This window comes from Panthera pardus, unplaced genomic scaffold, assembly GCF_024362965.1.
Source record: "Panthera pardus isolate Hobbes unplaced genomic scaffold, ASM2436296v1 HiC_scaffold_8, whole genome shotgun sequence".
Taxonomy (NCBI): Eukaryota; Metazoa; Chordata; class Mammalia; order Carnivora; family Felidae; genus Panthera; species Panthera pardus.
This window is the reverse complement of record NW_026527013.1, coordinates 14,754,760-14,779,960: the sequence shown is the minus strand read 5'-3', so window position 1 is coordinate 14,779,960 and position 25,201 is coordinate 14,754,760. Positions and strand designations below refer to the sequence as shown.

Genomic DNA, 25,201 nt, shown 5'->3' with positions numbered 1-25,201 from the left:
CCCCCCCCCCCCCCAAACTGTCTCTGTCCTCTGGAGCCCACAGTGGTCTCTGGCCTGTGTGAGCCCTCTTTCTCCTGCCTGCCCTTTTGTCTGAGTCCAGGTTATTAATAGTCAGCTGTGTCCGTCCCCTTCCCTGCCCCCCGACCAAGGGGAGTAGGGTCCATGGAGCAGGATGCAGGATTTTAGAGTTGCCATTTCCCAGGCTCCTCTGATGTGCCTGGCACTCTGATAAGCACTGTAGTTGCGTTATTTAATCATCACTTGCATCTTGTGGTGCACGTATGACACTTACTTTCACAGGACAGGAGCTCAGAGGGGTTGCCATCTGGCCTGTGGTTGCATAGCTTCAAAAGACACAGAGATGAATCAAGGGACTAGAGAGGCACCTGGGGAAAGGGCTTTGGATTCCCCACAGAGTCAAGAGTTGGTCACAACCTCAGCTTGGTTTTCCTCATCTCACCCCACAGCCCCCCAAGGCTCAGACATGCCATGATGAGCCCCCTCTCAGGTGCTCATAAAGGCACCCTGCTAGGTACAGTGTAGACCAGAATCTGGATTCTCTGCTTCCGCTTAAGGGGGGGCAGGGGGATACAAGGTTATAGCCTCTTAAGGTTCACATGCTAAATAAAAGCCTCCCGTTGGAGGCCAAATTCTTCAATCACTAAAGCACACGTTGCTGAAGAACCAAAAACATCTAGGTCCCTTCTTCACTGAATGGGGCTGGGTTTCCCTTTGGGAAAGCTCCCCCTGCCTAAGACAGCTCTGTGGGGCGGCCAGAATGAACCGGGATGCTGGATACTTCAGGATCCGAGGTGGGCAGCATGTCTTCTAGGGCCTGAGGCCTGAAATCTCCAGAGATGATGACCCTCCCACCATATGCCTGGGCACAGGCCCGTGAAAGGCAGCCCTTGCCTCTGCGGGACTCCAGGCCCATTGGACAGACATGTCACTTTAGGTGCCAAAGCCACTTCCTATGGGGCTGGGGACCCCAAGTGGCCTCCCAAAGGCAGTTTTAAGTTTCACTTGCTCTGAGCTGGCCGCTCTCGCGCTAGTATCCTCCGAGCTCTAACCCCCACTCCTCTGGGCTCCTTTGGCATCTTGTCCCATCGATTTTTCCCTCTTCTGTAGGTGTCTCCGCCATGCAAGTTTTGGTCCCTAAAGCTTTCAACCCTGCGCCCCCACTGTTCTCTGAAAGACACCGAAATCGCACACGACTTTGAGGTTTCACGTACGGGGCTGCTGAACTTTTTGTACAGGGCAGCAGCTGTTCCCCTGACAACAGTCATGGTCGCCACAACTTCCTCTTACTGGGGCCAAGTGGCAGGTTTCCTCAAGCGGGGAGCTTTCAAAGGGGTTCTTCACATCCCGCATCACTCATTTCCATTCCCTGCCGTCCTCTTTGGAGTCCGCCGAGCCAGTCACACCAGATGGGGTGACTGTGTTTCCTCTCCAGCGGCAAGGAGAAGACGGGCCTTGCCCTGAAGGGTTTCCGGAGAGACTGAGGACCCTTGAGGAGCCTGCGTCTCGAATCTGTCCTCAGAGAAAACGGGCGCCAGCAGGTCCTGTGACTCTGGAGGAGTGATTCGCGTCCAGTCTGTTGCTTTTCTCTCACACGATGAGCCTTCTCTGGTGCTGTGAGGTCTGATGGTTTGAAACAAAAGACCTGTGGACATCCACTCTTACTTGGGGTGGGTACACCTCAGAGCAGACCCTCAGGAAGCGTCCTTCGGTAGCTCAGTGACCGCGTGCTAGGGTTTTGGAGGCCCAGACCGGAGTAGATGGAGAGAGTGACTCAACGGGCGATCACTCGTCAGCCAGACCTTGAAGAGAGAATTCATTTCTGCAGCCGAGACAATCACTCACTTCAAGCCCTCCAGCCACCGTCACCACACACAACTGCACCCCGCGTGGAAGGCTCTAGAGGGAAGCGCCGGGAGGGAGGCCAGGAGCCCTAGTGCCCGTCTGACGGGGGCGAGACTGAGGGGACCATTAGGGGACTGGGTGTTAGGGCTTCTGGAGATGAATGGTGAGTGTTGGCGAGGATCTGCGAATCACAGGGATTTCTGAGAAGGAAGGGGTGGCCTGAAGAGTGGGGTGCTCTGAGGAGGGCGGGGGGGGGGGTGTCTGGGACACGGGGGCCACTGAGGAAGAGCGGGGACCGTTGAGGAGTGGAGGCTCTGGTGGGGAGTAGAGGGCGTGAGGAGGTAGCGGGGATGGTCTCTGAGGAGACTTGACGGTCTCTTGAGGAAAAATGCTGGAGCTCTCTGAGGGAGGTGCGGGGGCTCTGAGGAGACATGAGGGGCCCCAAGAAAGATTAAGGTCTCTAAGCAGGAGTCGTTCTGAGCAGGTGAGGGAGGCGGACATGGGGGGGCGGGGAGCCTCTGAAGCAGAGCGAAGCAGTGGTCGCCCTTCCTCGGCCAGGAGGAGCGTGAGGCTGGGAAGAGCCGTTGCCTCGGCAACTCCCCACAGAGTCCCGGGCCGTTGCAAGGGGCGGTTAGGGGCGTGTCTGTGGGCGGTGCGCGGCGGCCTGGCTGGCGGCGGTTGGCTGGCGGCGGCGGCGAGGGGTGGGGCCTGGGCGAGCGCGCGCCCGGTGCGCGCGGGTGGCGGTGGTTGGCTGCGGCGCTTTTGTGAGCGGGCCCGCTCCTCCTCGGCGCCTCCCCGGTCCCGCCGCCCATGGACTCCCCGCCCAGCCCGCAGCGCCCCGCGCCGCCTCTCCCGGCCCTGCGCCGCCCGCCGCCCGGGCCCCCACCAGGCCCCGACACAGGCGAGGTCCTGCAGCAGATCATGGCCATCACCGACCAGAGCCTGGAGGAGGCGCAGGCCAGGTGCTGCGCGGGCTCGACGGGGGCCTGGGCCGCCCAAAGTCGCGGGAGTGAAGGGGGCGGGCCGCGGGGCCAGGGCCAAGTTGACAGGGGGCCTGAGGAGTGAGGACGGTGCACAGTGAGAGCTTGGGGTGCATCTCTGGGCGGGGAGCTGGGAGGGGAGATGTGGGGGCCCAGGGAGGACTGAAAACGCGGCGGGGGGAGGTTTCTGAGGCCGAAGGGATTTATGAGGTTAAAATGCGACGGACTGAAAGGCTTAGGGGGTTAAGCAGCAGGTGATGGGTTTTAGGAGCTTGTCCTGGGGCGAGAGGGATGGGTTTAAGGGGAGTCTGTGGATGGGGAGGTATATGGTGAAAAGCAGTTTTGGGGTTTATGGAATGTAAAGGGTTAAGAGGGGAGCTGGGGGGTGTAAGGGCCGAGAGATGGACAGCTAAATGGATGCATTCGTGGGGTTTACGAGGTGGGAAGTTGTGAAGGCAGATAACGGAGAGTGGGTTGTGGGCAGTGGGACTCAGGTTGCAAGTGATGGGGGTGACTTGGTGCGGGAACCATCCGGAAAAAAAGGACGGTGGGGGAGCTGGGTGGAGGGATGGCGGTTCCCCCGTTTTATTAAATCAGCAAAGTTTTATTAGACACTTAACTATGTGTGCGACACCCAGCTGGGTGCTGACGTAGCCCTTGCTCTCAAGCTCATAGTTTGAGGAAGAGAAAGTGAGTAGCGAAAACTAAGTCCACCTTGTGAGAGGAACTCTACGAAAAGGGACGGCATCCTGTGCAAAGTCAGGTGTAGAGGACACAGCACTTTCAGAGGGCTCAAGGTGAGAAAGAGCTGGAAGAAAACGCAGCCAGAGACTGAAAGTCCTGGGTTCAGTTCGGAGAGAGGTTGGAACCAGATCGCACGCGGCCTGCACGTCTCAGGAAGGAGTTTGGATTTCCTTTCAGTTGCAGCGGGAAAAATCACAGCGGGTTTAAGACCACCTGCCCTACTTCCCTCCACCCACCGCTTGTCAGCCAGTGAGGAGTGGTAGCATCTGCTTCACAAGGCAGCCCCCGTTGTGTTTGGGGCCTTCTCAAGTTATTAGAAAATAGGAAAGACTGAAGTCCTTTTGGAGGATGAGGCCTCGTTGAATGGGGCCTATTCTTTGGGGTGAAGGGTGGTCCCTGAGGATGGGGCCAGGGTCTGGTGGTATGGACTGTGTAGTCAGTAGAGCCGCGTAGTGAGGAGGGGTTATGCCAAAGCCAAGTGAACAGCAGCCACGGGAAGGAGGAGGCGAATAAAAGGTGGATATGGCATGCATCGTTCGTCAGACTTTGTCTCCTTTGCTTCTTGTGGATCGTCCACGCTCTGCAGGTTCATAGCCTCTATCTGGAAAGTTAAGAGTGTTCTCCCCCACCTCCCTATGTTCATTCTGCTTTGGGGGGCATTGTGCTAGGTGCTGGTGAAACCAAGATGGCTAAGACCTTCTCTGCGCCATCAGAGCTCATTGAGAAGTAGGGTGTGTGGGAGACTAATTATAAATCGTTGTCGTAATGGGTGTGCACTGAATAGAGGTGATCCCCGACACCTGGAAAAAAAGAGCTGGGCCAGGAGAGGGTGCCCTTGTGTGATCCCCTGTCTGCTAGGCTAGTCTGAGGGCAGAGGCTTTGTCATATTTTCCTGTGTATTCCCAGGACTCATGTGCACAATGAGCATATAGTAAAGTTTGTGGCACTTAAGATTCTGGAAAGCTCAGGAGGGGGAAATGGGCTCTTCACACCCAAGGAACCACAGAGGCAGTGCTTTGGGTGTTTGTGGAGCTCCCTGAGTTCCTTCTCTTCTAGGTAGGGAGCTGCTTAAGGAGTGAACTCTGCTCAGGTGTGGCCTTCCTCAAGCATCTGTCACCCCATCACAGCCCCATGGCTGCTGGTTTTTTTTTTTTTTTTTTCTTATAGCAATCCAGACTTCCCCTAGATAGGCTTTAGAATGGCGTGCAATCAGCCGCCTCTTCCTTGTTATTCTTTTTTTTTTCTTTCAAGTTTATTTATTTTGAGAGAGAGTGCAAGTGAGAGAGGGGCAGAGAGAGAGGAAGACAGAATCCCAAGCAGGCTCTGCACTCATGAAACCATGAGGTCATGACCTGAACCCAAACCAACAGTCTGACACTTAACCAACTGAGTGACCCAGGCACCCCTCTTCCTTGGTATCCTTTTTTTTTTTTTTTTTTTTTTTTTAATTTTTAAATGCTTTTTAAATTTATAGATTTGTTTTTGAGAGAGAGAGAGAGACAGACGTGAGTGGGGGAGGAGCAGAGAAAGAGAGGGAGACACAGCATCTGAAGGAGGCTCCAGGCTCTGAGCGGTCAGCACAGAGCCGGACGCGGGGCTTGAAGCCATGAACTGGGAGATTATGACCTGAGCTGAAGTCAGATGTTTTACTGACTGAGCCACCCAGGCACCCCATTCCTTGCTAATCTTGAAGGCAGCTTTTTTTTTTTTTTCTTTTAAGACTAGCAAATTGAATAGTGAGGCATTATCCATGCATGACAACTTGATTGTTGCGTAAGTGGTTCCTGGTTTCTTTTTGAGGTAAAAAGGCCCCTGGGGCTTTTCTTTTGAGACTTGGTAGCTTCAGATCTGCCCCCCCCCCCCTTTCTTTGGATGCAGCCTTTACCTGAATTCACCCAAGTCATTTAAAAGTCACTCAACTCCAGACACAGTCTTCAGTCCGCAAGTGCACTGTTAGTTCTTCTCTGGAGCAAACAACTTGGGTGGGTCTTTTCCTCATAGTAAACTCTGCAGCCTGGTAGATGACCAACTCAAGAGGGGAAACAGATCTTGTCTGTCCTGATCAGGCAACTGGGTGAGGCTTTTGCAAGTCTTTCTGACCCTGCCCTCTCTCAGTACCCCTGCTGACCCCTTCATAGGCCCTGGAGTCAGTTTAGCTCAACTGTCTAGCAAGAAAGAATTTTTCATCTCAGATGTGAGGCCCTTTCAAACTATCTGGTCACCACAAATGTGTTTTGTTCTTGTTTTAATTTTTTTTTTTTTTAACATTTATTCATTTTTGAGACAGACTGAGTGTGAGCAGGGGAGGGGCAAAGAGAGAGGGAGACACAGAATCCGAAGCAGGCTGCAGGCTCCAGGCTCCAAGCTGTCAGCCCAGAGCCCGATGTGGGGCTCGAACCCACGAGCCATGAGATCGTGACCTAAGCTGAAATCGGATGCTTAATCGACTGAGCCACGCAAGGTGCCCCACAGGTGTGTTTAAAGAGGGAAAGCACACCTACTCTCCTTAAACCTTCATTATTCAAAGGCAGCTGCAAATGCTTGTGCGTTGTTCATTTTGTCATTGTAGCTGAATAGTCTTAGAATAGTGAACTGTGTATTGTTCTTCCTCTGGGCTACACAGATAGTGGAGTGTGGGGACTTTGGAATATACTGTCTTAGTTTAGATTGAGCCTGAGTCAACTGGGTACTTTCTACTACGTGAGGGATAACCAGTCTTCTTGGATGATCTTCTGACCTTCAGCTGTATTCTAAGCTCTTCCTCGAGAAGGGGCAGTTCTGCATTTTCTGATTTGGAACTGTTTACTGATGATGTCCTCCTTTCTTTCTTTCTTTCTTTCTTTCTTGTTAAGATTTTGTTTTTATTTAAAAATTTTTTTTTAAGTTTATTCATCTTTGAGAGAGACAGAGCGTGAACAGGGGAGGGGCGGAGAGAGAGAGGGAGACACGGAATGCGAAGCAGGATCCCTAGCAGACTGAGCTGTCAGCACAGAGCCCAACGCCGGGCTTGAAGTCACGAGTCGTGAGATCATGACCCGAGCCGAAGTCGGACGCTTAAGTGACTGAGCCACCCAGGCGCCCCTTAAGATTTTATTTTTAAGTAATCTCTATACCCACCATGGGACTTGAACTCACAACTCTGAGATCAAGAGTCACATGCTCTACCGACTGAGCCAGCCAGGTGCCCCTTTTTTTGTATGAAACCAGTAAGGTAGAAAATTTTATCTCATTTGCCAAGGTTTGTCTGAGTATTTTGTCTCTTTTTTTTTTTTTTTAAGTTTATTTATTTTGAGAAAGAGAGCATGAGCAGGGAGAGGGGCAGAGAGAGAGAGAGAATCCCAAGCAGACTCTGCACTGTCAGCACGGAGCCCGAAATGAGGCTCTCTCCCACGAATTGTGGGATCATGACCTGAGCGGAAATTGAGTCAGACGCTTAACCTACTGAGCCACCCAGGCACTCTGACTATTTTGCTCTATCATGCATAGCCTTGTTTTTTTATAACAATAAATTTTACAACATTTTACAGTTTCTACATAGGTTATTTCATTTGCTTCTATGACTACCTTTATGAGGGGTTTATGAGGGTTATTATGAGGGCTCTTTTGTCAAGACTGTCAGGCTCCAAAATTCTTCCCTCCTCCCAGGGTCTTTACCCAGTGTTTGAGTCATAAAAATCTGTTGCAAGCTCTGGGCCCTCTCCCACTCCCCACCCCCACCGGTTTGTTCAGGTACCATACCCTCGGGGATCCTCAGGACTCAGAGCCAGGAAGCTGCCACTTATCAAAGGCTGATCGACTCCTTTTTTATCTAGTAGTGAGATTTCTAAGAAATTAGTATGAAAACTCTAGAGCCGAGGGGTTAATTTTGGAAACCTGATGGAGAAAGGAAGCAGAATGGTCACAGTGTCATCTGGAGATTCATTCTCCAGGAGCACCTGGGTGGCTCAGACAGTTAAGCATCCAACTCTTGATTTCAGCTCAGGTCATGATCTCACAGTTCATGGGTTCGAGCCCCGCATCAGGCTCTGTGCTGACAGTGCAGAACCTGCTTGAGATTCTCTCTCCCTCTCTTGTTCCTGCCCCACTTGTGCTCTCTCTCTCTCTCTCTCTCAAAATAAATTAAAAAAAAATGTTACTGGAAATCCATGCTCCATACCTGATGTTCTGGGAGAGGCAGCTGAAGAGGACTGGCCTTCAAGTCGTTCTGCGTGAATTGTGTTATGTGTTGCTGGATTGGCGGGTTTGGCTGCAGTGGTCACTTCTTGATCCTTTGCTTGTAGGTACACACTGAGTGCGAGCAGGCAAGGGGCAGAGAGAGAGAGAGAGAGACAGACAGACAGACAGACACAGAATCTGAAGCAGGCTCCAGGCTCTGAGCTGTCAGCGCAGAGCCCTATGCGGGGCTCGACCCCACAAACCGTGAGATCATGACCTGAGTCAAAGTCGGATGCTCAGACGCTCAACCAACTGAGCCACCCAGGCGCCCCTCTATGTGTCTTTTTATATTAAAATGAATTACAATTAAATAAAATTAAACAGTCTCTCAGTCGCACTAGCTACATTTCAAGTGCTCAGTAGCTACATGTAACGAGTGGCTACCATATGAGGACAGATAGAAAACATTTCCAGAATTGCAGAAAATACTGGATAGTGGTGCTTTAGAGCAGTTCTTCCCAGGCTGGACATGGAGAAAATTTCTGTGGGAATCTTATTGCAATGGAAGTCCTAATGTAGCAGGTCCCAATGGAGCCCAAGAGTCCACATTTCTAACAAGCTCCCAAGGGTGCCAGTGCATTGGATCCCAAACCACACTTGGAGAGGTCGGGCTCTCAAGAGTGGAGATAATAGTGTCCCATTTATTCCTATTTTCATGAATCAGTTTACATAGTAGTTTGTTAATCTGACAAATGAATTTATTTTGGAGCCTAAGTTGTGTTGGTGGGCATAATGGATTTTAAATTAATCACAAGGGTCACATATTAGCATTGTTTTGCCTACTTAATATGGAAAGAACATTCAAAATGAACAGATAAAATTCAGGAAATAGTTAGTTGATTTTTTTTTTTTTTTTCTTCTTAATGAAAATCTTGGCTTGGGGCCATAACACCCTGTTGTTTCAGGGTCTGTTTACATTTTCAGCCTAAGGAAATCAGGTTGTGGAAGTTCCAAGGTTGTTTCTGTATTTCCTTTATAGTGTCTATAAAACCACAGCCCAGGGGTGCCTGGGTGACTCAGTTAGTTAAGTGTCCAACTTCGGCTCAAGTCACGATCTCACGGTTTGTGAGTTTGAGCCCTGCATTGGACTCTGTGCTGACAGTTCAGAGCTTGGAGCCTGCTGCAGATTCTGTGTCCCCCTCTCTCCCTCTCTGTCCCTCTCCTGCTCACTCTCTGTCTCTCTCTCAAAAATAAACATTAAAAAAATTAAAAACAAAAAACCACAGCCCAGATTTGTGTTTGTAGAACTTGAGTGTAATAAATAGCAAGTGACTGCTGGGGGATGGGAATAGGTTCTTAGGGCAAAAACCCTTTATACATAGTGAATAAAGATATGATGGAGAATGGTCACTGTTGTATTTGTTTAGAAGCAGGCAATTTGGTATATGGGGTGATGTATTTGAAACTATAAAGATCACATTTAGAAGTTGGCTTTTAGGCAACATAACAGGTACTACTCCAATTAAAGACCTTCATAATTTTTCTTAGGAAAAGATTTCTCTGAATTTTTTCTTTTTTAAAGTTTATTTGGAGACAGAGAGAATGGGTGGGGGAGGGGCGGAGAGAGATGGGGGACAGAGGATCCCTAGCAGACTCTGCTGTCAGCACAGAGCCCAATGTGAGGCTCAAACTCACAAACCATGAGATCAAGACCTGAGCCGAAGTTGGACGCTTAACCGACTGAGCCACCCAGGCACCCCTCTCTGAATTTTTTCTTTTATTTGGTTTTTATGTTTTTAATGTTTATTTATTTTTGAGAAAGAGAGAGAGAGAGAGACAGAGACAGCGCACCATCGGAGGAGGGACAGAGAGAGAGGGAGACACAGAATCTGAAGCAGGCTCTAGGCTCTGATCTATCAGCACAGAACTCCATACGGGGCTCGAACTCACTAACCATGAGATTGTGACCTGAGCTGAAGTCATATGCTTACTGACTGAGCCACCAGGTGCCCCATATATATATTTTTTAATACTTATTTTTTTGAGAGAGAGACAGAGGGCAAGTGGGGGAGGGGCAGAAAGAGAGGGAGACACAGAGACAGACAGAGACAGAGACAGAGGGCGAGTCGGGGAGAGGCAGAAAGAGAGGGAGACACAGAATCTGAAGCAGGCTCCAGGCTCTGAGCGGTCAGCACGAAGCCTGACACAGGGCTCGAACCCACAAACCATGAGATCATGACCTGAACCGAAGTCAGATGCTTAACCAACTAAGCCATCCAGGTGCCCTGAATTTTTTAATTTGACTTTTACATACACGACATGCTAGATATTTTCTGCTAGTTGAAATATGTATGACTTTCTTAATTCCTCCGGTATTTCTGCAGATTGACATTGCCTATAATATGGACTAAATTTTAGTTGTTAAATAAAAAGAGATGATCTATGGGGCGCCTGGGTGGCTCAGTCGGTTAAGCGTCCAACTTCAGCTCAGGTCACGATCTCGCGGTCCGTGGGTTCGAGCCCCGCATCAGGCTCTGGGCTGATGGCTCAGAGCCTGGAGCCTGTTTCCGATTCTGTGTCTCCCTCTCTCTCTGCCCCTCCCCCATTCATGCTCTGTCTCTCTCTGTCTCAAAAATAAATAAAAAAACGTTAAAAAAAAAGATCTAATTTTGACTATCTTTAGAACTTACACAAGTGACAAAGCATAAACTGTCAACTGAATGGTGTGCCCCTTTTCTAAAGATCTATGTCCCTGTATTTAGTATTCTAGTTCTGGAATGCATGTCAGTGAGCATTTGGTTTTCAGCATGCCTGTTCAAAGCATGTGGGGAGTCAGAGGAGGAATTTATGGTTTGGAATTTCCCAAAGCTAGATAGTGTTAGCCAGATGGGATCTACTTGTCCAAACCTGGGAAGTAGAATTTCAGAGTTGAAGTTTTTCTTTTCATCAATCTTAAGAAGGTTCATTAGATCCCACCCACTTAGTGACAGCACTCTCTTCTTAGCCTGCTTGTAGGTTTTAGCTTTGTTCTTAGGATTAACATGCTTAGCTTGGCTTGGTCTAGTGCCAAAGGAAAGTCTTGCTGTCTTTGGAGTACTTTCCCTAAGAGTTGAATTTTGTTGGTTTAAAAAAAAAATTTTTTTTAACGTTTTATTTGTTTTTGAGACAGAGAGAGACAGAGCATGAACGGGGGAGGGGCCGAGAGAGAGGGAGACACAGAATCGGAAGCAGGCTCCAGGCTCTGAGCCAACAGCCCAGAGCCCGACGCGGGGCTCGAACTCACGGACCGCGAGATCGTGACCTGAGCCGAAGTCGGACGCCCAACCGACTGAGCCACCCAGGCGCCCCGAATTTTGTTGGTTTTAAAACAATTTCCTAAAAGCTATCTAAAATCTAGGGTCACAGCAAAATCCCTTTTGAAGTGGTTTTATTAAGTAAAGCAACATGCAGAATATTTTAGAAAAGTTTCACAGGGGCACCCGGGTGGATCAGTTGGTTAAGCGTCTAATTTTGGCTGGGGTCATGATCTCATGGTTCATGAGTTCAAGCCTTGTGTCAGGCTCTGGGCTGACACCTCAGAGCCTGGAGCCTACTTGAGATTCTGTGTCTCCCTCTCTCTCTGCCTCTCCCCCACTCATGTTCTCTCTCTCTCTCTCTCTCTCTCTCTCTCTCCCCCTCAAAAATAAATAAAGGTTAAAATTTTTAAAAAATAAATAAAGGGAATGGAGCAGGGGAGGAGTAAGGAATCCAGGATGGGACAGGCCACCCATCAGAGTCTTGCACGTAAAAGAGGAGTAGGACTTCCCCAAGTACAGAGGAGGGAGAGGGTCAAAGAGAAGCTGGTGAAGAGCCTTGAATGCCTTGCTAAGGGGCTAGAATTTATTAAAGCAGGCAGTGAGAAGTCACACCACCTTTTTGAGCAGGGGAGAGACCAGAAGTTGTGGTTTTGAGTAAGAAATTTAGCAGTAGTATTGATTATAACCAGTCCAGGGACAAATTAAGAAATAAGGACATTATAATGAGCTTTTCACAGACTTAAATTTATTCATTTTAAAGGTCATTCCTTTATTCAAGTTCTGCAGATTGTTTTCTTGTGTCATGTGAAAGAATTCCCCCCCCCCTTTTTTAGTGCCAAAACTAGCTCCTGATCCAAGGTTTCATTTTGCTAAATTACTGTAATAATTTCCATGGTTGACCTTGGATATCCATATATAATCTCAACCCCGACTCATCTAACCATTTTTGGTTTTTTGCTTTTGTGTTTGCTTTTAGAGTGACCTTTACCAGTGATTGATGGCTTCCGTTAATGGATTGATTTTTCCCAATTTCACTGTTACAGAGAACCTTATTTTGAAATGCTGGCCTCTGAGTCCTGGGCTGCTGTTCCTTCCTGGAACTTGGGACCCTCTGTGAATTTCTAGGCTTTCCATCGAAGTTCTATTAAGAATTCATGTCTTCTAATTTAAAAAAAAAAAATTTAATGTTTATTTATTTTTGAGAGAGCGTGCGAGCGGGAGAGTGGCAGAGAGAGAGGAAGACACAGAATCCGAAGTGGGCTTCAGGCTCTGAGCTGTCAGCACAGAGCCCTACGTGGGGCTCAAACTCACGAACTATGAGATCATGACTTGAGCCGAAGTTGGATGCTGAACCAACTGAGCCACCCATGTACCCCATCATGTCTTCTAATTTTTGTTCTGTACCTAGGTCTGTCTCTGGGAGGTACATAATATTGTTGACTGTTTTTGTCAGCTGAACAAATCTTTCTAGAAATGAGAATAATTAAGGAGATCTGATTCCATCTTTGGTTAAGGCATTAGAATCATTATTGCTCTCAGGGAAGATTTTTCAAGAAGTATCCTGTTCTATGAAGAAGAATATATCTCAGTATATCTTTAAATCTCAATAAATCTTTAAATTCCCTGGTAATTTAAAATGATACCTTGTTAAGGAAAGTAGATTGTTCCATAATTTGGAAAAGTAAAAGTAAGTTCCAGCTAAAATTAGGAGCTATAATATACTGGTAGTAGAATCCAGAATGTGGCTTATGTTCTTTTCATTTCCATGTTCCTTTCTCCTGATATAGTGACCAGCATATAGTTGTTCCAAAGTCCTATAAATATTGAATAAATGAGGTTAGAGAGGATAAACCTCTGTGCTTTCATTTTCTGGAGTGATTCTTATATGACTCAGTTTTGCTATAGATTTCTTAGCATTGGTTTTAAAAGGATATTCACAGTGTTGCTTTGTTTTAATTTAGTTTAGAAAGAGCCTCAAAAGTATCTTTACTTATTTTTATTTATTTTTTTTTTTCAACGTCTTTTTATTTTTATTTTTGGGACAGAGAGAGACAGAGCATGAATGGGGGAGGGGCAGAGAGAGAGGGAGACACAGAATCGGAAACAGGCTCCAGGCTCCGAGCCATCAGCGCAGAGCCTGACGCGGGGCTCGAACTCACGGACCGCGAGATCGTGACCTGGCTGAAGTTGGACGCTTAACCGACTGAGCCACCCAGGCGCCCCTCTTTACTTATTTTTTTAACATTTATTCATTTTTTTTTTTTTTGAGAGAGAGAGAGAGAGAGAGACAGGGTGGGGGAGGGGCAGAGAGAGAGGGAGGCACAGAATCTGAAGCAGGGTCCAGGCTGTCAGCACAGAGCCTGATGCAGGGCTTGATCCCACAAACCATGAGATCATGACCTGAGTCGAAGTCAGATGCTTAACTGACTGAGCCACCCAGGCGCCCCCCTAGTGGTAATTTTTAAAGGATTTTTGAAGTTTATTTATTTATTTTGAGAGAGAGAAGGCAAGTGAGTCAGGGAGGAGCAGAGAGAGAGAGACGGAGATAGAGAGTCTCAAGCAGGCTCTGTGCTGTCAGCACAGACCCCAGTGCGAGGCTTGAACTCACGAACCGTGAGATCATGACCTGAGCTGAAGTCAGATGCTTAACCAACTGAGCCACCCAGGTGCCTCCCCTCTTTTTTTTAAAATAATTTTTTAAAAGTAAGCCTAGCGGTTTGAAACAACATAACATTTGCGATCTCAGTTTCCGTGGGTCAGGAATCTGGGCACAGCTGAGCTGGGACCTCTGCTCAGGGTCTCCCAAGGCTATAGTCAAGATGCTGGCTGGGCTGTGGTCCTATCTGGAGCTTAGGGTTCTCTTCCATCTTGTGGGATTGTTGGCAGAGTTCAGTTCCTTGCAGTTATGGGACTGAGGTTCCTGTTCTCTTGCTAGCTGACAGCCGGGGCTACCTGTAGTTCTGCCACCAGCTCTCACCACATGGCAGCTGGCTTCAGGGCCCACGGGTGATGCTGTCTAGTCCGCTTAGATGGAGCTGTAGATAATGTAACATAAGCATGGGAAAGACTGTCTCATCATCTCTGCCACTTTGCAAGTCACAGGTTCTGCCCGAACAAGGAAAGAGGATTATACTCATTGGGAGTCACCTTCAGAATGTCCATCACATAAGTTCATCCCCTTTGGTAATGCTGTGAATGTGCTGGACTGTCCCCACTTTATTTACATCGTCATTGATGGTTTGCTGTCAGCTGCTTGATCACCTCTAGGCCAAGATCATGCCCAAAGCTTAGACATTTGTTTACTTTTCATAATAAACCACAAAAACTCCTGTGAAATACTTTGAGTGCATTATAGGTACTTTAGGGGTGCCTGCCTGGGTGGCTCAGTCAGTTGAGCCGTCTGACTTTGGCTCAGGTCATGATCTTGTGGTTCATGAGTTCAAGCCCCACGTTGGGGGTACACCTCAGAGCCTGGAGCCTGCTTCAGATTCTGTGTGTCTCTTTCTCTGCCCCTGCCCCGCCCCCTCAAAAATAAACATTAAAAAAAATTTTTTTAAAGTTACTTTATACCTGTATCTGCAATACGATGTTTTATTAAGCAGAAAACTGAGCTGGGGATAAACATTCCTGAAGTTCCCTTTAGGAAGCAGAACGGCTGACTTCATTTTCTTTCCTCGCATTTTTAGAATTACATTTACAGAAGATAACAAGCTGTAGCTGGAATCCATTTCATTAATGGTACTACTGCCTCTATAGAAGGAAAACATTCCAGGCTGAATATCCTCTGTGATCAGTTACCGTGCACTGCATAAGAAAGATTAATATTTGGGTTTAGATTTGCAGAAGATCAAATCTCAACCCCCACAAACATTTTCATATTTGAGGTTCAGAGACGGGGACCTGATTCCTGCACCCCAACTCTAGCCTTTTGAAAGGCATCCCACGGGGAGGGGGGGGTGCGTGATGAATTTGGAAGGCACCTAGAAACAAGGAGGCTCCTGTAGACTGACGATGTAGGGAGCTGTGGCAGATGTCTGGCCTTCCTCGTAGCGTTCATCATATTTGACTTCAGTCATGAAGTTACCAATTTTCAGGTACACTATCCAGCCTTGGCAGTGTCTTTTAATAATGGGTACTTAGATGATAGCATTACGAGATTTAAAGTCACAATAACAGCAAATGTTAAAATAGATGGCATGGTACTTCCTCAGAGTTCGCAGAAGTTTTGACACATGGACACACCATTACAATTACAGTTATGCTCGCTCTCTTGTGTTATCACGTTCTCCCTCTAGACTGGCTGTTTGGTGTCTAAACGTGCAAGTGTCTCCTGTCTTTAACAACAAAGAACAACAACCAAAAACGTCCCTTGACTGTCCCCCGCATCTTGATTTGTAGCTGGGAATTTGTTTTATTTTTTTATTATTGTTTTTAATGTTTTATCCATTTATGAGACAGAGAGAGACGGAGCATGAGCAGGGGAGGGGCAGAGAGAGAGAGGGAGACACAGAAGCCGAAGCAGGCTCCGGGCTCCGAGCTGTCAGCACAGAGCCTGACGCGGGCTCGAACTCACAGACCGTGAGATCATGACCTGAGCCGAAGTCGGATGCTCAACCGACTGAGCCACCCAGGCGCCCCAGGGATTTGTTTTAATTAGTCAAGGTAAGATGACAGACATAGAGACAACTTTGAAAGAAGTTTATTACTTACAGTTCCCCAGGGGAGGAGGCAGGGCCATACTGGGAAGCACCCAAGTCCGTCAGGAGAAAGAAGGAGTGCAGGGAAAGCATGGCTCAGAATCTTTAGTGTGATTTCCAAGGGAAGGAATGGGCAAACCAGGGCAGGTGAGTTTGAGCAAGTTTAAGATTGGGCAGTGTAAATACTTCTGGCAGGCTCTGGGCGATAGCGGTCGCTAATTGTTAGCTGGCCATCTGGAAATTTAGGGCAGGAGAAGTATTGGCCGGTGCTGAGAGGTAGATAAAGAAGGTGGTTACGCATATGGGTTTAGGATTTGGATTTGTAGGAAAGGCATGCTCTCAGGCAAGCTGTTTGGTATATCTGGAATTAGCTAGTGCTGGGAGGGACAGTTTCTCCCGGCCCCAGGATGTCAAAGCATCATAAAATACAGAGGAAAAACAAAACATACTACACACCTTTTCTTTAAACACCTCCTGCATTTCTTGACTCTCTTTTATTTGAGGTTGCTGCTTCTACTTCCTCTTCTCCACCCATTCTCTCCCAACCTTCTCCCTCTGCTGAGTCATCGATGACCTCCTTGTGGCTAAATCCTAGGTCTCTTCTGGATTCTTCTATTGCTTTGCCTCTTAGAAGTATTTCTCACAGATTGCTCTTTTCTCCTGGAAACTGTTTTTCTTGGTTCCTCCTCACTGGCAATTCGGTCCCTGTCTTTTCTGCAGGCTTTTCTCTGCTTGACTTATAGAAGTCCACGGGCCTGGGTCTGGGGCATGGACTCCTTTCTATCTACCCCTTATGATGCTTTCCTCAAATCTTGTGGCTTAAAGTGCCACCTCTATGCCCAGGACTCCCCATCTTTATATTGCTTATCTCCAACCTTGAGGCCATGTCCATGTGCCTGGCTACCTATCTGATACCTCCTCTTGGGTAGCTCCTAGCAATCTCAAGTGTAACCCGATCAAAGCACAGCTCTGCTTTCCAGACCCTTCTTCCCTAAACCTGCTGCCTTCCAGTCTCCCCTGTGGCAGTTAATGGTGTCTCCTTTCATGCAAAAGCTAGTAGTAGTTATCCTTGAATCTCCTCTTTCCCCCAATCCCACACCAGTTTATCAGGAGGTCCTGTTGATTTCATTGCTGTAGTCAGAGACCTACCTATTTTTTTTAAAGTAGTCTCCATGCCCAACATGGGGCTCAAACTCAGGACGCCCAGATCGAGTTGCATGCTTCACTGACTGAGCCAGCCAGGCAGCCCAAGATCTATCTGCTTTTTATGTCTAGTACCATAATTAAACTAAGCCAGCAGTATTTCTGGACTATTCCAGCTGTAGTAGCCTTCAGACTAGCATTCCACCCCTTGCCTTCCATTCTGGTCTCAGAGCAGCCACGGTGATCTTTTAAAAATGCAGTTCACTTGAAGATAGGCAATAGATCGATGGAATAGAGTTGAAAATGCAGGAATAAACCCATATATATATATATATATATATATATATACATATATATATATATATATATATATATATAGCCAATTGATTTTCTACAAGGGTGCTAGGACCATTGAGTGGGGAAGGAATGGTGTCTTCAACAAATGGTCTGGAAAAGTGGATCTGCACATGGAAAATAATTAATTTGATGGGGTCAGTCATAAGTACCTGACTTCGGATCGGGCCATGATTTCATGGTTTGTGGGTTTGAGCCCCCTACTGGGGTCTGCTCTGACAGCTCCAAGTCTGCTTCAGATTCTCTATCTCCCTCTCTCTCAGCTCCTCTCTCTCTCCCAAAAGTAAATAAAAAAAAAAAAATAGGAATGCATTTGAATCCTTACCTAACACCGTATACAAAAATGAAATGGATCAAATACCTAAGTAAGAGCTAACCCTGTAAAACTCTTAGAAGAAAACATAGGCATAAATCTTCATAACCTTGAATTAAGTAACATTTTTTTAGATATGCCTAAAGCACAAGCAACAAAGTAATAGATAAGTTGGATTTCACTAAATGAAAAACTTTTGTGCTTCAAATGACACTATCAAGAAAGTAAAAAGACAACTCACAGAATGGGAGAAAAAACTTGCAAATCATATATTAAGAGTCTAGTATCCAGAAAATATAAAGAACTCATACAACTCAACAATAAAAAAGACATCACCCAATTAAAGAATGAGCAAAGAATTTGAATAGGTATTTCCCCAAAAAAGAATGGCCGATGAACACCTGAAAAGATGCTCGATGTCAATAGTCTTTAGAGAAATATAAATCAAAACCGTAATGAGATACTGCCTCACACCCACTGGTGTGGCTATAGTAAAAAAGACAATGAGTTTGGGTGAGGTTGCGGAGAAATTAGAATCTTAATTAGTTGCTGATGAGAATGGAAAATGGTGCAGCCACTTTATAAAATTTTGTCATTTCCTCGTGGCACCTGAGTAGATCTGTCGGTTAAGTGTCCAGCTCTTTTTTTTTTTTTAACGTTTGTTTATTTTTGAGAGAGAACACGCAAGAGTGGGGGGAGCAGAGAGAAAGGGGGACAGAGGATCCAAAGTGGGCTTTGTGCTGACAGCAGGAGCCTGACATGGGCCTTGAACTGTGAGATCGTGACCCGAGCTGAAGTCAGACGCTTAACCGCCTGAGCCACCCAGGCACCCCTAAGTGTCCAACTCTTGATTTTGGCTCATGGTTCGTGATCGAGCCCTGCATCAGGCCCTGCACTTGACAGCATAGAGTCTGCTTGAGATTCTCTTTCTCCCCTTCTCTCTGCCCCTCCCCTGCTCTCTCTCTCAAAAATAAAAAAATAAACATTAAAAAAAAAAAGTTTGGCATTTCTTCAAGAGGTTAAACAGAGTTACCATATGACTCAGCGATTCTCCCTAGACACACGGTCACATAAAAACTTACGCGTGAATGTTCATAGTAGAATTATTCATAACAGCCAAAAGTGGAAACAACCCAAGAGTGCATCAACTGATAAATGGACAAACGAAAGTTATTCATACAATGGAATATTATTTGGCCTTAAAAAGGGATGAAGCAGTGATACACAAAAACTTGGAAGAACCATGAAAACATGCTATGGGAAAGGCAGATAAGGTCCCATACTCTGTGATTCCATTTATATGAAATGTCCAGGAGACATTTGTCCAGAGACAAACCTATAGAGACCAAAAGATTGGTGGTTGCTGGGTGGGAGGAGAGGAGAATGGGGAATGACTGCTAATGGGAACAGGATTTCTTCAGGGGGGTGGTGACAGTGTTGTGGAAATAGACAGTGGTGATGATTAAACATTGTGAATTTCCGAAAAGCCACTAAATTGTATTTATTTTTTTTAATGTTTGTTTGTTTTTGAGAGAGACGGAGACTGAGTGTGAGCCGGTGAGGGGCAGAGAGAGAGGGGGAGACACAGAATCCGAAGCAGGCTCCAGGCTCCGAGCTGTCAGCACAGAGCCTGACACGGGGCTCAAACTCACGAACAGTGAGATCATGACCTGAGCTGAAGTCGGACGCCTAACTGACTGAGCCACTCAGGCACCCCAAAACTTTTTTTTTAATGTTTATTTTTGAAAGGGGAGAGAGAGAGAGAGGGAGACAAAGAATCCGAAGCAAGCTCCAGACTCTGAGCTGTCAGCACAGAGCCCGATGCGGGGCTTCAACTCACAAGCTGTGAGATCATGACCTGAGCTGAAGTCGGGCTGCCTTCCTTCTGGAGGCCACAGGGGAAGAGTCCATTTCCTTGCCTTTTCCAGCTTGTTGAAGCCACCTGCATTTCTTGGCTTGCAGTTTTCTTCCTCTGTCTTCGGAGCCAACAGCATAGTGTCTCTGACTCCGTGTCACTGTATCTCTCTCTGAACACAGCTAGAAGAGGTTGTCCACTTTTAAGGACTTGTATGATTAGATCGGGCCCATCTGGGTAATCCAGGCTAATCTCCCCATCTCAAGGTCCTTAACCTTAATCACAGCCACAGAGTTCTTTTTCCAGTGTAACATATTCTGAGGATTAGCACACGGACATCTTTGGGAGCCATTCTTCTGCCAAACCACCATTCCCATCACCAGGAACAAAAGCCAGAGTTGTTCCCCTGACTGACAAGGCTCTTCTAGGTGACTCCCCCTTGCCTAACTTCACCTCCTGGCTCTCTCCCTCACCCCTTACTCTACAGCATCCTGGTCTCTTAAAAAGCCAAGCGTGTTCTCACTCAGCCTTTGCACTGGCTGGTTCCTCAATCTAAATTATTACTCTCTTCAGCCTCTCGTTTCCTGCCTGACTTCTTGTCATTCTGATCTCAGCATTGAGGTCACATCAGAGACATTCAAACTCCAGTAAGCCTTCTACCCATCACTCTAGTTTGTTGCCACAATGCACCCGCCGTGGCTCGTGGTTATCTCGTTTGTGTGTGCGTTTGGTGTCTCTCCCTCCCTCCCTCTTAACTGCCACGTGGGTAGGAACCTCATCTGTCTGTGTCTGTGACACTGGAATGGTGTATGGCACATAGAGGCTGCTCAGTAAACACCTACTAAGTTAACATCTCAGGACACTGGGGTAGGATGGCTGGCATTTCTGCTTATGCATAAAAGTGCCATGACAGGGCAATAGTGTGAACACAGCTTTGAAATCACTGGATCTTGAAAGTTCATAGGGTTGTGTTTTTTTTGTTTTTTTTTTTTTATGTTTATTTTGAGAGAGAGAGAGCACAGCAGGGGAGAGGGGCAGAGAGATAGGGAGAGACAGAGAATCCCAAGCAGGCTCCGTGCACCACACTGAGCCTGACATGGGGCCCGATCCCATAACAGTGAGATCATGACCTGAGCCGAAATCAAGAGTCGGATGCTTAACCTACCGAGCCACCCACGTGCCCCAAAAGTTCGTAGTCCTTGACAAGTTATTTGCATTATTTAAATTTGCATTGTTTAAAATTTTTCACGGAGGGGCACCTGAGTGGCTCAGGCGGTTGAGTGTCCGACTTCGGCTCAGGTCACAATCTTGAGTTTGAGTTCAAGCCCCACGTCAGGCCCACTGCTGCCAGCACAGAGCCTGCTTCGGGTCCTCTGTCCCCTCTGTCTCTGTCCCTTCCTCACTTGTGCTCTCTCTCTCAAAAATAAGGAAATGTTTTGAATATTTGTGTATTGCTCCATTGGAATTTTACAAAATGGAAGTCATAGGAAATGCTTTTGTACTGTCACTTCGTAAGAGCAATTTTCAACAGAACCGGCAGGGTCAATATGAAAGATCTTTACTTTCCTGAACAGGATGACTCTTCTGTCTCTCACACTCTCTTCTGTTGTTTCTCTTTCAGAAAGCATGCTCTGAATTGCCATCGGATGAAGCCTGCTCTCTTCAGTGTGCTCTGTGAGATCAAGGAAAAGACAGGTAGGCCATTGAGAGGACTTTTTTTTTTTTTTTTTTTTTGTGGATACGGGACCATGACAATCATGCACCCTCTGATCTGGTCCTGACGCGGCCTGATGCATGTCGTGGGCCGTCTTGCCTGTCACGTCTTTCTCTGGCAGTAGACGGTCCAGATGCGTCCTTTCTGTCTCATCAGTGCCCTGCTTTCTGATGTATCCGTGTATCGCATGGATTAATTTTGCAGTTTGTAACTGGAGAAATACTGTTGCCAATGAGTAACGAGCAGCTGCATTGTTCTTAAGGAAGACCTAAGAGGCACTGTGGCATTCCATTGTTTTGGAAAAGGAAAAGGTGAGGGGCACCTGGGTGGCTCAGTCTGTTAAACACCCAACTCTTGATCTCAGCTCAGGCCACGATCTCACGGTTTGTGGGTTTGAGCCCTTGGTCGGGCTCTGTGCTGACAGTGCAGAGCCTGCTTGGGATCCTCCGTCTCCCGTTGTATCTGCCCTTCCCCTACTCACGCTCTCAAAATAAAAAAAAGTTTTTTAAAGAAAAGATGATAGATTTAGAAAAGTAGAATACTAATGAGATTATTTTTGTTTTTTAATGTTTATTATTTTTTGAGAGAGAGACAGAGACAGAGAGCAAGCAGGGGAGGGGCAGAGAGAGAGAGGGAGACACAGACTTGGACGCAGGCTCCAGGCTCTGAGCTGTCAGCCCAGAGCCCAACGCGGGGCTTGAACTCACAGATCATGACCTGAGCTGAAGCCAGCTGCCCAACTGCCTGAGCCACCCAGGCGCCCCTGATTTTAGTTGTTTTAAGTATTCAAAGTAATCCCCACGGAAGTCTTCTGCCACTGCCAATCCTTTTGTTAAAAAAAAAAAAAGAAACATTTTATTTTGAATTAATTTTAGATTTGCGGAAAAGTTGAAAAATGGCAAGAGAGTTCTCCTATACCCTTTTCCCAGCCTCCTCTAGCACAGTAGGACCGTAGCACAGTGATCAAAACCAGGACATTAACCTTGGTACAGTGTTCTTGCACTGACCAACAGACTGTATTCGGATTTCCCCAGCCTTTGCCCTGATGCCTTTTCTCTGGTCCACCCTCCCACGTTGCATTTAGTCATCCTGTCTCCTTAGTCTCCTTTGATCTGTGATGGTCCTCAGTCTTCATCATCTACAACCTTCACACTCTGGTTGAGAACTGCTCAGTCATTTGGTGGGACTGACATTGGTGGGGAACCCTATTAGTTCAAAGAAATACTTCATGGGGCACCTGGGTGGTTCAATTGGTTAGGCATCCGACTTCAGCTCGGGTCATGATCTCGCGGTTCATGAGTTCAAGCCCTGCATCAGGCTCTGTGCTGACAGCTCAGAGCCTGGAACCTGCCTCGGATTCTGTGTCTCCCTCTCTCTCTGCCCCTCCCCTGCTCATGCTCTGTCTCTGTCTCTCTCTCTCTCTAATATAATTAAACATTAAAAAAAATTAGGGGCACCTGGGTAGCTTAGTTGGTTAAGCGTCCAACTTCAGCTCAGGTCATGATCTCACGGTTCGTGAGTTCGAGCCTCGCAACAGGCTTTGTGCTGACAGCTCAGAGCCTGGACCTTGCTTCAGATTCTGTGTGTCCCTCTCTCTCTGACCCACCCTACTGTGCTCTATCTCTCTGTCTCTCAAAAATGAATAAACGTTAAAAAAAAAAATTTGAATAGGGATGCCTGGGTGGCTCAGTCGGTTAAGCGTCTGACTTCCTTCATGATCTCACAGTTCGTGGGTTTGAGCCCTGCGTCAGGCTCTGTGCTGACAGCTCGGAGCCTGGAGCCTGCTTTGGGTTCTGTGTTTCCCTCTCTCTCTGCCCCTTACGGGCCCATACTCTGTCTCTCCTTCAAAAATAAATGGACATTACAATTTTTTTAATTAAACAAAACAAAACAAAGAAATATTTCATGATGGATCTTCATGGTATTGCTACCAACCCAGGTCATAGTCAACGGTTTCTCTGTTATCTTTACCACCACTTTCCTTTTTCATAAAAGCCAGCCTGTGCTATGTTTCATCCCTGATTCCTTTACCTTTGAGTACACTTTGTAACCCAGAAGCTATTATTCTGCTTGGCTTACAAGGCCCTTGTACTTTGAGTGGCCTCCATTTGTTCTCATAGGTTGCTTGTGTGTGTTTAACCTTTTATTTTGAAATAATCACAGATTTACAGAAATGTTCCCAGAACAGTGCAAATGTATTTTCTTCCTGCACTGTTGCGGAATAAGTGGCTGCCATGATGCCCTGTGACCCCTGCACACTTACCTGAGTGTGTTTCCAATGAATAAGACATTCTCCTGTTTCCCCCCAGGACATCCCTTAGAGTCAGGGAATGACATTGATAACGCCACTAGCATAGAATCCTCAGACCTTATTTAAGCTTTTCAGTTGTCCCAATAGTGTCCTTTATAGAAAAGGATGCAGCCCAGGATCTCATGTTACATATCATGTCACTTTGGTCTTTTTCCATTTGGAACAAGCCTGTTTTTCCTTGGCTTTCATGACCTTGACCATCTAGAAGATCACAGGCAGACCCCTCCATTTGGGTTGATCTGATGTTTCCTCACAATTAGATTTCTGCTCCCGGTATCCTCAGTACTTTTATTTATTGTTTTTTAGGTTTTATTTTTGAGACAGCACAAGTGGGGGAGGGGGAGAGAGAGGGGGACAGAGGATCCCAACCAGGCTCTGCGCTGACAGCAGCAAGCCCAGCGTGGGGCTTAAACTCATGAACTGTGAGACCATGACCTGAGCCGAAGTCGGAGACTTAACCGACCGAGCCACCCAGGCGCCCCAGTACTTTTGCATATTCAATCAGTTGTTCCTTACCCCCCATGTATGCCCAGTCCTCCTCCCAAACATGGACCCCTTTTCACCCCTCAGTCCCCACCATAAAAACAATTTTTAAAAGTAACTCCATCAACCATGATGTCAGCAAGCTTTAGTTCTTGATGATGTTTATTCTGTCTGTGGGGTGCTGGAACTGAACAGGAAACCAGTTCTTGGGAGGTGTGCAGTCTGGGCACATCTTTTTTGCTCCATCTGATTCTGTACGTGTGGACATGAGGGCAGCTGTCCGTCACCTTCCAACTCTGCAGTTTCAGGAGAAAAAGACAGGACTGATACCTACTGCCACCAGGACAAGCTGAGGTGTCCGTTTTAAACCATGCTATCACCTGTCCCATCCTTCCAGTCTGCAGAGGTCATGCTTGGGGCTTTCGACTTTACCCTAGGCTGAGTCCCAAGGAGGCCATGGGGCTCAGAGCGTAAGCCACACACATCAGATCTGGGCATTCTTCAGAAAATCAGGCTTCCTTTCCACCAACTGGCTCAAACATTGGGGTGCGTCATGCATTTTGGGACATGGTTGCACGTGAATGGGGCAGCCCTGCTCAACCTGGGAAAGTGCAAGCTATCTGCAGTTGCCACGAGCCGGGCTCCACATGGTCTGGCTGAATTGTCAAGTTCAGTGTGGCCAAATCTCTCTTCTCATGATTAGGAAGTGCAGCCATGGGATCACTGTGCGTCCAACATGTGAGTGGCAGGAAAGTAAACAAGATCTCAGTTCTGCTTCAGCTTCTCCCAACCTTGTGACAGGAACGACCCAGTATTAGCCCAAAGAAAACTGTTCAGTGTCCTGATGCCGCACACTGGCACCAGTGGGTCACCACGTAATTGGTGATCCTGAGAGCCAGGCCTTCTGGGACTCCTCCTGCAGGGACAGAGCATGACTGTTTCTTGGTTTAACCCACATTCCTCACATTCCCCTCTGGCTGAAGTCTGCAAGAGGCCTTTAGGGTAAAGACAAAAACTGTGCAGAGCATTTGTTTATTTACTTTTTTTTTATTAATATATTTTTAATGTTTATTTATTCTTGAGAGAGAGGGAGAAAGAGCAGGAGCAGGAGAGGGTCAGAGAGAGAGGGAGACACAGAATCTGAAGCAGGCTCCAGGCCCTGAGCTGCCAGCACAGAGCCTGACGCGGGGCTTGAACTCACGACCTGTGAGATCATGACCTGAGCAGAACTCAGACGCTTGACTGACTGAGCCACCCAGGCGCCACTTGTGCAGAGCGTTTAAAGCCCAGTAG

At 47.2% G+C, this 25,201-nt stretch overlaps 1 protein-coding gene across 3 annotated transcripts in view; it reads left to right on the top strand.

The window, feature by feature from the left end:
- Nucleotides 1-2,587: 2,587 nt before the first annotated feature.
- PBX4 (PBX homeobox 4) overlaps nt 2,588-25,201 on the top strand; it is a 43,411-nt gene continuing 20,797 nt past the window's right edge. Inside the window, exons 1-3 of one of the 3 annotated variants that reach the window (XM_053897166.1) lie at nt 2,713-2,825; nt 3,512-3,640; nt 21,022-21,095. In XM_053897166.1, coding sequence (XP_053753141.1) covers nt 21,047-21,095 — 49 coding nt within the window. In that variant the 5' untranslated portion in view covers nt 2,713-2,825; nt 3,512-3,640; nt 21,022-21,046. Of the gene's footprint in view, nt 2,826-3,511; nt 3,641-21,021; nt 21,096-25,201 lie in introns of all 3 variants that reach the window. The other 2 variants (XM_019416482.2, XM_019416481.2) reach the window with 2 other exon arrangements.